This window comes from Vipera berus, assembly GCF_964194415.1.
Source record: "Vipera berus genome assembly, chromosome: 8".
NCBI classification, from domain to species: domain Eukaryota; kingdom Metazoa; phylum Chordata; class Lepidosauria; order Squamata; family Viperidae; genus Vipera; species Vipera berus.
In genome coordinates, this window is record NC_138211.1 from 17,943,850 (window position 1) to 17,960,350 (window position 16,501).

General features: G+C 43.3%; 1 protein-coding gene across 1 annotated transcript in view; it reads left to right on the plus strand.

Moving 5' to 3' along the window:
• Positions 1–16,501, plus strand: part of BMP1 (bone morphogenetic protein 1) — a 137,072-nt gene that overhangs the window by 69,966 nt on the left and 50,605 nt on the right. The window contains exons 3-6 of the mRNA XM_081333738.1: positions 4,185–4,346; positions 7,355–7,472; positions 9,079–9,257; positions 10,775–10,880. Coding sequence (XP_081189864.1) covers positions 4,185–4,346; positions 7,355–7,472; positions 9,079–9,257; positions 10,775–10,880 — 565 coding nt within the window. The remainder of the gene's footprint in view (positions 1–4,184; positions 4,347–7,354; positions 7,473–9,078; positions 9,258–10,774; positions 10,881–16,501) is intronic.

A 16,501-nucleotide genomic window follows, 5' to 3' on the forward strand; every position in this document is an offset into this window, starting at 1 on the left:
TCGCCCTGTAATAAAATGTTCGGCAACCAATCCACAAGCTCGGAGAAAGAACTTCCACCCTCAGCCCTTCTTGTACATATATACTTTATGGTTTACCATCTATAGCAGTGGTGGCGAACTTATGGCCCGCGTGCCAGAGGCGGCACTCAGAGCCCTCTTTGTAGGCACATGTGCCATGCCCCGGAGATGGCAACCATCCCTCTTCAACCAGCCGCCCAAGGTCCCACATGGCCAGATGCATCCCGGCACGGCGGCTTTCCCTCCCCCCACCCCCTGTCTCATCCCTCCTGGCTTCACATGCTCTCGTTTTCCCAGGCACGACCCACTGCATCACCTCCTCAGCTGTTGGCCAGCTGTCCAGCTCAGAGTTGGCTTCTCTGAACAGCTGGTGGTGGGCTGTGGAGCCCCAGAGCTGTGGCTGCTGATGGACACCGTCAGCCCCCATGCACTTGCTGGCCTGTGTGCAGGGGCCGATGGTGTCAGACAGAAGCTGCCCCTGCCTCACCTCGCCTTGCCCTGTGGCAATGGCACCCCCGCCCTGCCTTGCCTCGCCTCACCCGCAGGATGAGCTTCCTGCCCACCGCCCCACCCGCCAGAAACCCCCTGGATCTCCCCCAACCCTGCCTGGCCCCAGAGCAGCATTGAGGTGACCATGCCCACTTTGGCCACATCCACACCCAGTCTGTCATGACCACCACAGCCACACCCACCCAGTGGGCCACGTCCCACCTGGCACTCGGTGATAAATAACTGGGTTTGGGGTTGCAGTTTGGGCACTCGGTCTCTAAAAGGTTTGCCATCACTGGTCTATAAGCAAGGGTGGGCCGTGGAAATGATCTGAGAATTCCAGGCAGACATTCAGACCCTAATGCTAACTTTTTGCAAGAGCCAAGCGGTAGCTTGCCAGAAACCTGGGCTGTGAAGCATCAGCCTTGGATTTGAACTGCCTCCTTGTTTTCTTCATTCTTGGACATTGAAGGGGAGGATTTTCTGCCAGCTACAGCTTTCATAGGCTGTGGCAGCCGTTGGGCCAAAGAACTTGGAGAGAAAGGCTTGGCTTGCCTTCCTCACTCCTCCCCGTTGTAACAAAGCCATGACAAACTTGGGTGAAAACTGTGTTTTCACAGGCAAGTATGCATTGCTTATGAATAAGCTAGCTAGGTTTTATCACACTTTAATAATGATCCACAATAAGAAGGTGGGGGGGGGGGAACCAGAATAAAACATCCCACTCTTCACTTGAGTGTAACCAAAATTTGGTTTATTTATTTAGCATATTAATAGAGCTGCCCCTCTCACGAACACATAATTCTGGGTGGCAATTATTTTTCCTTCCTGGTATTTTTTCCCACAACTGCAGGATCCGCTTTTTTCAGCGCTGTGTTGATTCGTTGATTGCAGTCTAAAAACACAAGAGCAGTTAAAAACCCCATAGCAATCTGAAAATAAATAAAATAAACATGGGCTGGCAGTCCTCGCCTTACGACCACGATGGAGCCCCAAATTTCTGTTGCTAAGCCAGACAGGGTTTTTTTGCAGTGAGTTTTTGCCCCATTTTGCAACCTTTCTTGCAACCGTTGTTAAGTGAATCCCTGCAGTTGTAACACAGTTGTTAAGTGAATCTGGCTTCCTCACTGACTTTGCTTGTCAGAAGGTCAGAAGAGGCGATCACGTTACCCTGGCACACTGCAGCCGTCATAAACATGAACCAGTTGCCAAGCATCTGAATTTTGATCAGGAGATCATGGGGAGGCTTCAACGGTCCTGTTAGAAATGGTCATAAGTCACTATTTTCAGTGCCGTTGTAACTTTGAACAGTCCGTTGTAAGTCGAGGACTGTGTAACGTAAAAGACAAAAAACAAGAAAACGTCTCAGCCTGGCCTTCAGAGTTCACCTTTTCCAGGAGGTCACCTTAAACAAGGCAACCAGTTGACTATCTCCTAATGCAATAAGGGCAGAGAGATATTGCCATTTCAGTTAGATTCAGACAACCAATTCAGACCTATTTTCTACCTTCCGGTTTCCCAAACCTTGCTATCAGAACAAATGCTTAAATTCTTTGTAACCGGTTTTTGAGCCTGCAGGACAAAACTGGGTAGCTGTCTCTTTGGGCAAGAAAGCCAAATTTTGATTTGTCCAAGTTGAGGGTGAACTAATTTGCCCCGGCATACCATTCGGGACAGCAAATTACTGTCTGTCTTAGAAACCATGACGATTGGGTGCAATGTTGACAGAGGAAGTGAAATCCCTTTGCGGTGGCTGGCTCAATTGTTTGTTTCCGGAGGTTGCAGTAGATTGGCATGGCTGGGTCACAGCGGGCTGGATGTTGAGAATATCCTCTGAGCCGCTGAGAATGTCTCAGTCTGCAGGAGAGGCAGAAAAATCTAGGCAGGAAGATAGGAGAAGCAGAATAATTTCACCCGTTTGGGTTAAAAAAAAAGAAAGAAAGAAGAAGAAGCCATGGGATTTTAAAGGCAAATAGACATGAGGAAGAGTCTTTATTGATTTTCTTAAACCTCTGCAAGCCACCTGGAATTGTAAGCAAGTTGGCATTGGATAAATAAATGTCATCCCTACAGTCTCCGCTTCAAAGCTCATTCATTTGGTATCATGATTCCTTTATCCTTCCCATTCCAAAGAAGTGAGGAAAAGAAGATGAACAAGAGGAGTCTAAAAAGATAAAGGATAGGTGGGGAAATAAATACACAGTACAGAATAACAAGAGTTGGAAAATATCTTGGAAGTCTTTTAGTGCAGTCTAGAGAAAGAACTCTGTAGAGAAAGACAAATAGCTATCCAGTCTTTTCTTGAAAGCCACCAGTGATGGAGCACCTCCAACTTCCTGAAGCAAGCCATTCCACTGATTAATTGTTCTCACTGCCAGGAAATTCCTCCTTAGTGCTAGATTGGATCTCTAATTAATTATCTTCTACCCATTACTTCTTGTCTTGGCCTCAGGTGCTCCAAGGAATAGTTTGACTCCCGCTTCTCTGTGACGGCCCCTCAAATATTGGAAAATTGCTATCATCTCACCCCCTGGTCCTTCTCTTCATTAGATTACACATACCAGGTTCCCATTCTCAGTTCAGAACTGCAGGAGAAAAGAAGGCCAGTTCCTACAGGCTTTCCGGTTGAAAATTTTGAGTGGCTGGTCTCCACAGATAGTCAAAGGACAATGAGATCCAGTGCATTGACGTTTGGACTTAGGAAGAAGGCCACAAACCTTCCCCAGAACAAGCTGATCATCAAATGACTTTTGGCAAGATCACCACAAATTTCTTTTGAGTAGATCTGGGTTCAGATCGACTGGTTAAGCGCTGGGGAAGAAGCGGTGCTCACAAATCACTTGGATTTGGGCGTCCTCCTAGATTCACGACTCAGTTTTGAAGATCATATTGGAGTCGTAGCTAGGGGGGCATTTGCCCAGATTCGCCTAATATACCAATTGCGCCCCTTTCTGGACCGAGATGCCCTACGTACAGTCACCCACGCACTCGTTACCTCCCGTATAGACTACTGCAATGCTCTATACATGGGGCTGCCCTTAAAAACCACCCGGAGGCTTCAGCTGGTGCAGAATGCAGCTGCACAGGTAGTGATGGGAGCACCCCGATACTCCCATATTACACCCCTCCTGCGTGAGCTGCATTGGTTACCGGTTGCCCTCCGGGAGAGATTTAAGGTGCTGGTACTTACCTTTAAAGCCCTACATGGCTCAGGGCCGGGATACTTGCAGGACCATCTGCTACCGGGAACGAATTCCCATCGCCCAGTACGCTCACACAGAGAAGGCCTCCTCAGGGTACCGTCGGCTAGACAATGTCGGCTGGCGAACCCCAGGGGAAGGGCCTTCTCTGTGGGAGCGCCAGTCCTATGGAATCAGCTCCCCCCTGAGCTTCGGATGGCCCAAGATCTCCAGTCCTTTCGCCGCGGCCTCAAAACACTCCTTTTCCACCTGGCTGACCTGGACTGACAGGCATTTTAATTATGTTTACAATTTTTAATTTATTTTTATTTTTTAATTTTAATTTATTGCACAGATGACTTTAATTTTAATTTTATCTTAATTTCTGTACTTATTATATGTTATTGTTGTTAGCCGCCCTGAGTCCTTCGGGAGATAGGGCGGGATATAAATCCCATTAATAAATAAATAAATAAATAAATTGTTGTCTTGTCACAGGGAAAGGTGCAAACCGCACCAACATCAGACCTGGAAGGCTGCAGAGGAGACGATGGAAACAGGGCTGGGCACGGCCACGGAGTCGGCGGGCTGCCACTTCTCGCCCCGAAAGAGTATGGCCGGATGGAGTAATTCCATATGTGATCAGTGGAAATTTCAGCGGTGAGTTGGAATGTGAAGATGAGTTTAAAATGTTCATTCGTGATGGGTTCTGTTTTGACCCAACTCTTTTATACTGCTCAAAAAAATAAAGGGAACACAAGATAAGACATCCTACTATTAAATACAGTACATTGTGTTGTTTAAGTGTTCCCTTTATTTTTTTGAGCAGTATATATTGCTTCTCTACATTTCAGGGGTACTATTTGGTACTATTTGGGACGCGGTGGCTCAGTGGGTTAGGATGCTGAGCTTGTCGATCAGAAGGTCGGCAGTTTGGCGGGTCGAATCCCGAGTGCCACGTAACAGAGTGAGCACCTGTTACTCGTCCCAGCTTCTGCCAACCTAGCAGTTCGAAAGCACGTAAAAATGCAAGTAGAAAAATAGGGACCACTCCGGTGGAAAGGTAACAGCGTTCCGTGCGCCTTTGGCGTCTAGTCATGCCGGCCACATGACCACGGAGACGTCCTCGGACAAGCGCTGGCTCTTCGGCTTTGAAACGGAGATGAGCACCGGCCCCTAGAGTTGGAAACAACTAGCATGCCTGTGCAGGGGAACCTTTACATTTACCTATTTGGTGCTTTAAGACTCTTGGCGTGTTTCCAGAGATGTAAGATGTAAAAAGATGTAACAATCCAATTTTGTTAGCACAATCTTAACATCATTATTTTCTCTTAGTGACTATTCTGTCTTCTGCCACCACTGTTCTTTCCTCTTTCCCCATTTGTGCAGAGAGAAAAAGAGTCATTATAGAAGAAAAAGGCAAAATAACTGCAAATCTCTTTTGCCTGGTAGCATTTGACAGATGCATTGTTACTCCCTGAAAATTAATATTCATATATCAATGCATAATATATTGGAGTGTTTGCAGCTGGGCCTTCCTCGCTTCCCTTTCTCTCGTTCCCTTTCTTGTAGCAATTAAGAAATCCTTGAATCCCAATTTGATCTTCTGTTGAGGAGCTATTGAAAAGAGGAAGCAGGCGACGAAAGGCAAGGCTGAAATTGACCCTTTATGCAGCTGTTCCAAACTGAATATCCTCTTTAGACATTTCTCTTATTCTGGCCAGAATCTGCAACTGCCATCTCTTTAATTTTTTTAATACAACTGTATTTTTCTAGATGGAATTGAAGCTTGAAGAACATTTGTTCATGAGACTGTGAAATATCTGTTGTGCTTTATCATCTAGTCTTGTATGTGCCTGCTCACAAAGTCCCTAAGATAGACAGATTGGGATGGGCTGTCTCAGAAACAGCCTATCCTTGGAACTTTCTGATAATCTTATACAATTCAACTTTAGTCCTAAGGCCAGATAAAAACAAAATGTTGAATAAAAGTTATAATCTGTCTGTCTGTCTGTCTGCCTGCCTGCCTGCCTGCCTGCCTATCTATCTATCTATCTATCTATCTATCTATCTATCTATCTATCTATCTATCTATCTATCTATCTATCTATCTATCTATCTATCTATTTATCTAATCTATCTCTACCTCTATCTCACTATCGTATATGTATTTGTGAGAAAAACAATACAATGGAGTATAAAAAGAATTAAGAACATAGTTACCGAAATAAATCCAAATAAAATACTATTGTATAAATTTTCAGTCCTAAGTAATGGCACAACATATCATACAAACGGTAGCACAAAACATGGTCACTCAAGAACTTATTTTCAAGTCCTTGCCTGAGAATAGTAGCATTAAATAGAAATCATACTCTGTACCTGGATTTTTTTTTGAAGACAGGGTTTTTACATATTTGTTAAATTAATTTGCTGCCCCTCTCATCATGGGGCTACTGTAGGTGGCTTACCATAATAAAAAGGAAGAAGAATGAAAGGAGTGTAAATGGAACAGGAGTAAATTGATAGAACAATATAATAAACAATGACAAAGGAACACAAGAAGAATAAATGCATCAAGATAACAACCCAAATTATGGATGGATGGAGAATAGAGGGCTTTGGTTATGTCCATATGGTGATGGTTCAATAGAAACTCTAGACCAGAGGTCTTCAAACTCAGCCCTTTTATGACTTGTGGACTGGATTCCATCAATCTAGCAGCCACTTCCATCAATGAATTCCATCAATCTAGCAGCCACTTCCAGGGTGGGACTCCTCCGTTTGGTCTCCAGGCCAACCTGTATGTATATAAAGGTCTGTCTAGATTCCTTGTATAAGGCCCAGTATACAAATAGTCCTCGACTTACAACAGTTCAATCAGCGACCATTCAAACAGCACTGAAGAAAAGTGACTTATGACCATCCCCCTTTTACGACCTTCTGACAAGCCAATTCAATGGAGAGGCCAAATTCACTTAATAACTGTGTTACTAATTTGACAAGTGCAGTGATTCACATAGCAACCATGCCAGGGAAGCTTGTAAAATGGGGCAAAACTCACTTCACAAGTGTCTACAAGTGTCTCACTTAGCAACATAAATTTTGGACTCAGTTGTGATTGTAAGCCGAGGGCTACCTGTAATAGCATATAGCCTAGAGCAGGGGTCTTCAGACTGGGCCCTTTTATGGCTTGTGGACTTCAACTCCCAGAATTGAGGTGCACAAGTCACAAAAGGGCCACGTTTGAAGACCCCTGGCCTAGAGTTTCTATTGAACCATCACCATATGGACATAACCGAAGATGTATGGGAGTTGTCTTCATAACAGACCCTTAAAATTGGACTGGGTTGGCATGATCTGGGTCTTATCTACCATACAATGCCATTTGAACTTCTCTATCCCAGCACTTGCCTCCTGGAACAGTCTCTTCAAAGAGGTTGATATGGCCCTCTGCCTGATCCAATTTAAATAAACTCTAACAAGTTGGCTTTTCCCCCAGGCCATGAGTTAGGATGAGTTCTGATCCCTTTGGTGGCCCATCTCTTCTTCCTAAGAATCTATGTCATTGTTTTATGTTCTTGAGAACTGTAGACAGAGTGGAAGCAGAGCATGGAGGTCTTTTTCTGTCTCTTAACCATTTTGGGGTCTCTTTCTGTTTCTTACAGGTATTCAGCGAGCTATTTTTCGACAGGCCATGCGCCATTGGGAGAAGTACACTTGTGTGACCTTCTTGGAACGAAGCGATGAGGATAGCTACATCGTGTTTACATACAGGCCATGCGGGTAAGCAACAGGAAGACTACGTCATCCAGTTGCAGACCTTCAATTGCATAAACTCTTCCTTTGGCAGAGAGGAGGAAGCCTTAATGCTCTCAAGTCCCAAAGACTTAAGTATTGCCAATTGCTTAATACATTGGACCAAAGGTCAAAGACAGTTGATTGCTCATCTGGTGTCTCTTGTGTAGGCATGTTTATGCCGTCAGGATTTCTAGAAGAACCATTTCCAAAAACTGAATCAGAGATTGGAATGATTTGAAACCAAGAAGCAGAATCCCAGGAAGAGTAACTTAACCAGTTTTTTTTTAAAAAAATTGCTCTTGATTCTATAATAGTCTCTTAACTCTTGAGATTGACTTTAAAAAAACACAGTCCCCTTGAGCTCTCCATGGCACCATATGAAAGTGATTTAGTTGCAATAGATAGAACGTGACGCCATCATTAGAAAGAAAAGCAACCTTGAAGTAAGCAGCAGATTCCAGTCCATTTTCTTCCTTCCTCCTTCAAGAATAGCAACAGCAATTGCACTTAGACTTATATACCGCTTCATAGTGCTTTACGGCATTCTCTAAGTCAGGGGTCTTCAAACTTGGCCCTTTTATGACTTGTGGACTTCAACTCCCAGAATTCCTCAGCTGCCTGGCTGAGGAATTCTGGGAGTTGAAGTCCACAAGTCATAAAAGGGCCACGATTGAAGACCCCTGCTCTTAAGTGGTTTATAGAGTCAGCTTGTTGCCCCCAACAATCTGGGACCTCGTGTTTTTTTTTTAAAGTTGCTCCATGCATGATAATTGAACTTAGATTTGTGATAGCACTAAATTTACAAATCAAATTATTTGCTTTCTTTTCCTTGCAGAGATTCAAAGGCTCTAGGAGCCATCAATAAAACATCCTTTAAATTACTTTTATTTTGGAATACACTTTTTAAAACTCACATACATATTTACTTATATTTACCTTTAGTTGGGTGACTTCTTCTGGGGAAAGGAATATGGGAAAGGAGAATGTTTCAAAACTGTGTCCTGTTTTGGTCACCACAATATAAAAAAAAAGATGTTGAGAGTCTGGAAGGAGTACAGATAAGAGCAACAAAGATGATAAGAGGCTTGGAGGCAAAGGCATATGAACAGTGGTTGCAGGGATTTGATGTGTCTAGTCTAGTGAAAAGAAGGACTAGGGGAGATATGACAGCAGTGTTCCAGTATGTGAGGGGCTGCCACAAACACGAGGGGGGCAAAATATTTTCCAAAGCACCAGAAGGCAAGAGAAATGATGGAAACTAACCAAAGCGAGAAGCAGCCTAATGGTGAGAGCAATCAACCAGTGGAACAGCTTGTCTTCAGACGTTGTGGGTGCTCCATCACTGGAGGCTTTTAAGAGGAGACTGGACAGCCACTTGTCTGGAATTGTATGAGGTCTCATTCTCGAACAGGAGGTTGAACTGGATGACCTCCAAGGTCTTTCCAACTCTGTTTTTCTGTGTTCTAAAATGTTTACTTTTTAGAGTACAAAAAAACACCCTAAAAGTTTGTTCTGTCTTTTCCGCTGAGACTTCCGTGGTCTTTAATACAAGTCATGCATTCAACCTAATGATCATTTGTGTTCAATACAGGTGCTGTTCGTATGTGGGACGCAGAGGAGGAGGACCCCAGGCTATATCTATTGGGAAAAACTGTGACAAATTTGGCATTGTGGTGCACGAGCTGGGCCACGTCATAGGGTTTTGGCATGAACACACACGTCCAGACCGGGATGCCCATGTGTCCATTTTTCGTGAAAATATCCAGCCAGGTAAAAACTTTTTTTCTTTTTCTTTTTTCTTTTTGCATCCTAAATGAAGCATGAAAACCAGACAGAAGCTCTCAACTTGGGGAACATGAAAATTATTCTCTCCACCCTCTGCCTTTGTAAAATCTGCTTGTGCCTCCATCCATTCCCTTCCAAACCTCTTTATTTCCTTTTCGTGATAGTTTATTTATGGCTTTTTCCCCCAATGTTTTTTCTCCCATGTGTCTGGGTTTTTACGTATTCTTCCAAGATATCTTGCATCCTGCCTGACAGATTGGAAGAATCAACGCAGGTTTTTGTAGTTGGGAAGAACCCCAAAGACTGGCTGAGTGTCAAACTGAATTTGCTTATCTAGTTATGCTGACTTACAAGCACTTAGAATTGACTCAGCATTTCTTTATTTATCATATTTTAAAATCTCCCATCTCCCTCCCAGTGTACAAATAAAAGATTAAAAACATTAAAAAAAATACAGGTAGTCCTCAACTTACGACCACAGTTGAGCCCAACTAAACAATTGCTAAACAAAGCAATTGTTAAGTGAGTGATGCCTCATTTAACGACTTTTCTTGCCACAGTTGTTAAGTGAATCACTGCAGTTGTTAAGTTAGTAACATGGTTGTTCAGTGAATCTGGCTTCCCCAGTGACGTTGCTGGTCAGGAAGGTCGCAAAAGGCGATCACGTGACCATGGGAGCCTGCAACAACCGTCATAAATACAAGCCATTTGCCGAGCGTTCAAATTTTGCTCATGTGGCCATGGGGATGCTGCAATGGTCGTAAGTGTGGGAACACTAAAGCCATGACTTCAGTTTTAAGTCTTTTCTTTTCCAGTGATGTAACTTCAAATGATTGCTAATCCAATGATTGTAAGTCAAGGACTATCTGTATATAAAATTTAAAAAGAGGCAAGCGGTCTTAAAATTAAATGAAAGGCAGACGGAGGAGTTTCAGGATGCTAACCAGTCCAGTGGCTGCATGCTCCTCTGTGCGCCTCGAGCCACGTTTTCACATCTTTCTGGAAGGCCAGAGAATGGAGACCCCCCACACACACTTATCTTTGGTGTGGGGAGGAAAGTTCCCCAGGCTCTCCTCCTGGACCCCACCAGTGGTAATTTTTTGACTGACGGTGTCCATCATACACCTTCCCTGCCTGACCAGGTGGGAAGGGCTGATTTAATGGGACAAAGACAGTTCTGTAGGTAACCTGGTCCCTTTTCATGCAGGGTTATGGTCTCAGATCCTTGCTCTGTGTTTTGAGGATCACACAGGAGAAATCAGAGGCTGCCCATTAACAAGCAGGATGTGCAAGGGAAAACACAGAATCTCCTAACCCTTGGGGGGATGGTATTTGCTGCAGAGCCTTTAAGCCAGGGGTCTTCGAACTTGGCCCTTTTATGACTCGTGGACTTCAGCTCCCAGAATTCCTCAGCCACGAGTCATAAAAGGGCCAAGTTCGAAGACCCCTGCTTTAAGGCTATCTTGCAATTTTCATGTTTCTACCTCTTGTTCTTTCTGCAGGGCAGGAGTACAACTTCCTGAAGATGGAACCAGAAGAGGTGGAGTCCTTAGGTGAAACATACGATTTTGACAGCATCATGCACTACGCCAGGAACACCTTTTCCAAGTGAGACTCCCCATTGGTCTTGTTTTACATGTTCGCTTAGCCTATGCACATTGAGCTTATTTTTCTTCAGCTGAATGACACACCTGGGGTTAAAAAAATAAAAATATTCAACTGATCTCATTCCTCACCATACAGTCAGTACCTTGCGAAGCACCCAAAATAATTTAGGGCCATCAAAATCCATGGACGACCACAAATCAGATTCGATCAGGGGTCTTCAAACTTGGCCCTTTGATGACTTGTGGACTTCAACTCCGAGAATTCCTCAGCCAGGCACACATGCCTGGCTGAGGAATTCTGGGAGTTGAAGTCCACAAGTCATCAAAGGGCCAAGTTTGAAGACCCCCTGGATTGGATCATCTCTTGCAAGTAATTTATATGAACCAAGCACAGCCCTGGTTTTCAGTGTTCTCACCTATTCCCTAAGCAGCCGTTCATAGATCTGGGAAGACTAGAACCAGTTTGGTCTAGTGCACGGGTGTCATACTCGCTACATCACGTGATGTGTTGCAACATATCGCAACTCTTTTTGCATTGCCGGCACTGAAGTGGGCACGGCTTCAGTATGATGAAACCGGACCATGGGCGGGCAGTTTGACACCCCTGGTCTAGTGGTTAAGCAAGCAGGCTAGAAAGCGGGAGACAGTCAGTTCAAGTCCCGCCTTAGCCATGAAAGCCTGCTGGTGACTTTGGGCCAGTCCCTCCCACCTCACAGGGTTGTTGTGAGGAAAATAGGAGGAGGAAGGTGGGTTGAATATGCTTGCCACCTTGAATTATTTGTAAAAATAATAAAGGTGGGGAAGGAAGGAAGGAAGGAAGGAAGGAAGGAAGGAAGGAAGGAATCTGAGAAAGTCGCCTTTCCTGATCAGTACCTTTGGTTATATAAGCCAGGGATCTGTAACCTTGACAACTTTAAGACTTGGGGACTTCAGCTCCCAGAATTCAGCTATGCTGGCTGAGGAATTCTGGGAGCTGAAGTCCACAAGTCTTAAAGTTGTCAAGGTTGCAGACCCCTGATATAAGCTATCTATCTTTTTGGTCATTTATACCCCATACTTTGAACAGATAAAACTGTCAGATCGGGATATCATGGTTTTATTCTTCCGCAGGTCCAGAAAAGAGCCAGTTTATGCTGTGTAACTTACCTTCTGCCCCACTGATATCTCTGCACAGAAGTGGGTGGGTGGGCTTTGGCGAATGCCTGAGCAAGGGCTGGGAGCTTGGGAGTGAAAGGAACAGCTGCCTGACCCACAAGGCAGGGGATGCGCTGGCGCCAGAAGGCTTGAGGAGGATTTGGGGAACAAGGGGTGAGGGTAAGGGAACTGCCATTAGGGGCAACAAAGAGGAAATGTTATTGAATCAGTTTCCCTGTACTGAAATGTTACAGAGATGGGATAGTCTTCTTCTAAAACAAACCCAAGGGGATTTGCTTTCTATCAGAAGTGTGATGGAGGATCATTTTGTAATGGCGACTGAAGGCAGGTTGTTGTTTTTTTGGACAGAAAAACATGTTGCCTGATGGCTCAAGATTAACCCAACCTTGAAATAGTCCCAGCAGAATTTAAATCAGTGTCTACCAAACTAGGGGAAAAGACCCAGGTTTGCCTCCTTAGCTTATTCATAATAAACCAAGGAGCAACCTTCCATAACTCATCTTGCTCGAAAACAAAAGAAAAACTAACCATCTCTTTCTGCATCGCAAGTGGGAACACCACTATGGCTTTCTAGATCAGTGTTTTTCAACCTTTTTTGGGCAAAGGCACACTTGTTTCATGAAAAAAATCACGAGGCACTCCACCATTAGAAAATGTTAAAAAATTTAACTCTGTGCCTATATTGACTATATATAAAGTAATTCTCTTGAATAGGAATCAAATAAACACAAAGAAAGTATTTTATAATTACTTTTCAATTTTTCCCACGGCACACCAGGCAACATCTCGCGGCACACTAGTGTGCCGCAGAACAGTGGTTGAAAAACACTGTTCTAGATATCAACCAGACAGGGGTCCCCAAATTCCCGGGCCACAGCCCAGTACCAGGTCGTGGCACATTCGGAACTGGGCTGCGGAAGTGGCGGGCGAGCATGCGTGTGCATGCACAGCTCCACTTGCATGAGGAGCAGGCAAGCATCCCTCTTTCCCCCACCCCCCCACCCCCCCGCCGGTCCACAAAGCCAGAAAGTTTGAGGACCGCTGCTTTAAGACGTTCCATGTTCTTCCTCCTTGCCCCGTTTTCCTGTTGATAACAGTAGAGTCAAACAACAACATGGAAAGGATCATATCTCCCCTGACCCTCCTCAACTTTTTCCCACCCTGAACCAAATTATTTTCACAGCTTTCAGCCAAATTACCTAATTCCACAGAACGAAATTTGACGAATGAGCGGAGAGATTATATGCAGAATCCCAGTGGAAAGGAAGGACCGTAAACATATCTGGCATTTCCTGCTGTGGGAGCCCTTTCCTCCCAGAGTCAATAGAGGATTGTTCTCTAGAAAATAATCTCCAGAGTTTGAATGTCAGTAATCTTATACATGCAACGTTAACCCTTTCTCTGAGAATCTAATAAAAGCTACAGTTTTTCTTTCAACCTGTTCCATTCCATGTGCTGGCTTTCAAACCCTTCCACTCTTTGTAAAACGTAAACCATTTAGTACTCAGGATGCAGAGGCCATGAGTTCTCCCTTTGTAGTTCATAACAGCTAGTCCTCGACTTACAACCGTCCACTTAGTGACCATTCAAAGTTACAATGGCACTGAAGAAAGTGACCTTTGACCATTTTTCGCACTTAACAACCCTTGCAGCATCCTCATGGTCACATGATCAAAATTCGGACGTTTGCCAACTGGCATGCATGAATGGTGGTTGCGGTGTCCCAGGGTCATGATTCACCTTAACAACTATGTTGCTAACTAACAGCGGTGATTCACTTAACAACCCTGGCAAGGGAAGTCTTTAAATGGGGCAAAACTCACTTAACTGTCTCACTTCACAACAGAAATTGTAGGCTCAGTTTGTTCATCATTTGAAGGCTACCTGTGGCATGTCAAGACTTTGTGGATATAACTGACTAATTACAATCACATTGTATCTGACCTCCAGGGTGATAGAATGAATAAGAAGTTGGACTAGGACAGGGGTAGGCAACCTCGGCTCTTTTATGACTCATGGACTTCAACTCCCAGAATTCCTGAGTCAGCTGACTCAGGAATTCTGGGAGTTGAAGTCCATGAGTCATAAAAGAGCCGAGGTTGCCTACCCCTGGACTAGGGTTTAGGAGACCCAGGTTTCAGTATGCTCAGCCATGGAAGTTTCTGGGTGACTGTGAGCCAGTCCCTGTCTCTGAGCTCCAGACTAGTCTAGTCCACTGGTGAAGGAGCTGGACTAGGAGTAGACACGTTCCAGTCTGTGCGCAGCCATGGAAATCCTCCAATGATTTTAAGCCAGATTTTCTCCGTAGGTCTAACCTACTTCATCAAGCTGCTGCAATGGGGATAAAATGAAGGAAGATCCCCATACAGGTTTTAGAAAGGAGAGAAGCTGGTAATCTTATCAATAAATAAACCAACTCGAGGAAAGCCAAAAGAGCTGAGCATAGGTTCTCAAACTGATCTTGCCTTCATTAGACCACGACTCATCACCTCGTGCCTTCGCTTGTTGTCCAGCTGCGCTGTTGCTTCCTCGGCCTCTTGTCTCTGGATTCATCTTTGTTTTTTGTGGCTGTTCAGCCTTGTTCCGCGAGGAGGCTGGATTTGCAAGCAATGTTAAGTGTGAGAATTAATGGCCACAGGCTGGGAAGGTGTGGCTCACTTGATGTTCATTCTTGCTCAGCAATTTTCCGCATCTCAGCAGGTTTGGGCTGGCATTGCCTGCATTATCCTGGATACTGAGGGCATGCCCCTGGGTGTCTCTTCAGAAAAATTAACTCAGACTGTTATAGATGGGTATTTATTGTGCCAACACTTCCCTTTGTATGAGGAAGACCTATTTATCAATCATGTGGCTCTTTTCCTAGATAACTATCTTGCCTTCAGCATCTTTGCCTTTATAGTCACCTTACAACCACTGTTGCATAAATTTAGTTTAATGACACAACTTAGTCATCAAATTGTTTTGCTCTCTTTGATATACCAGCTTCCAGAAATTCCAGACTATGAATTGGGAACCCCAGTGAGTTGCCTAACATGGTTGTTGTTTCTAATTAAAGTTGCAGCAATATCTTCTCTGAGTAATAGAGAGAGTGACTCTTGCATGTCGCACGAATCTGGTTTAGGAATCTGTTACCCAGCTGTCAAAGGAAGATCATTTCTTTAGTGGCCTTCCATTCAAAATCTTTCTCTGACTCGAGTTTTAGCAGTTGGTTTTCAGGAATCTGGGTTGGGAGACACCATTTCGGCTTGGAATTATCTATTGCAATGACCTTCAGGCACCAACGTTTATTGCTGTTGTTCTATAATCTCTTCTGAAGAATATTCAGCAACTCCTGGTAATTTAGGATGAGCTCAATCTTTATTCCAAGTTTAGGAACTGTGTAAGTACTGCCATAATATAAGTATACACGGTAGAGCTGAAATGGTACGAGATGAAATAATGGTGCCCTCTATTTTGAGATTTCCATTGTTATGGATCCTGAGACTCCAATCGTTAGAAGAAAAACTTTTGCCAATATTTCCCATAGCCTCTGCACTTCATCTGTTAAATCCTGATGTGATACAACCTTTTGAGCTTCTCTGGTATCATATATACAGAAAATCCCAACGGTGTTTGTTTTTTCCCCAAAAGGCAACTGGACTTTCTTTGTTTTTCCTTGAAGATGTTTTGCTTCTCATCCAAGAAGCTTCTTCAGTCCTTGGATAAGAAGCGAAACGTCTTCAAGGAAAAACCAAGTCCAGTTGCCTTTTGAAAAAGCATCTTTGGGACAACCATGACCTGGATGACTGAGAATCTCAACAGACATCTGTACAGAAAATAAAACTTGTTTTTCTCCCCTTCTGTGATGACTGGTGAGTTGTATGCTAGGTGCTGGTCCATCTGAATTTGGAATTCCATAAAATTTACAAGTGGTCATGTAGGATAGGGAAGAGTAGATAGAATAGAATAGAATAGAATAGAATAGAATAGAATAGAATAGAATAGAATAGAATAGAATAGAATAGAATAGAATAATAGAATAGAAGAAATATGGAATAGAAGAAATATGGAATAGAATAGAATAGAATAGAATAGAATAGAATAGAATAGAATAGAATAGAATAGAATAGAATAGAATAGAATAGAATAAATATGGAATAGAATAGAATAGAATAGAATAGAATAGAATAGAATAGAATAGAATAGAATAATAGAATAGAAGAAATATGGAATAGAAGAAATATGGAATAGAATAGAATAGAATAGAATAGAATAGAATAGAATAGAATAGAATAGAATAGAATAGAATAGAATAGAATAGAATAAATATGGAATAGAATAGAATAGAATAGAATAGAATAGAATAGAATAGAATAGAATAGAATAGAATAGAATAGAATAGAATAAGCAATAAGCAATAAGCAATAAGCAAAGAATAGAATAGAATAGAATAGAATAGAATAGAATAGAATAGAATAGAATAGAATA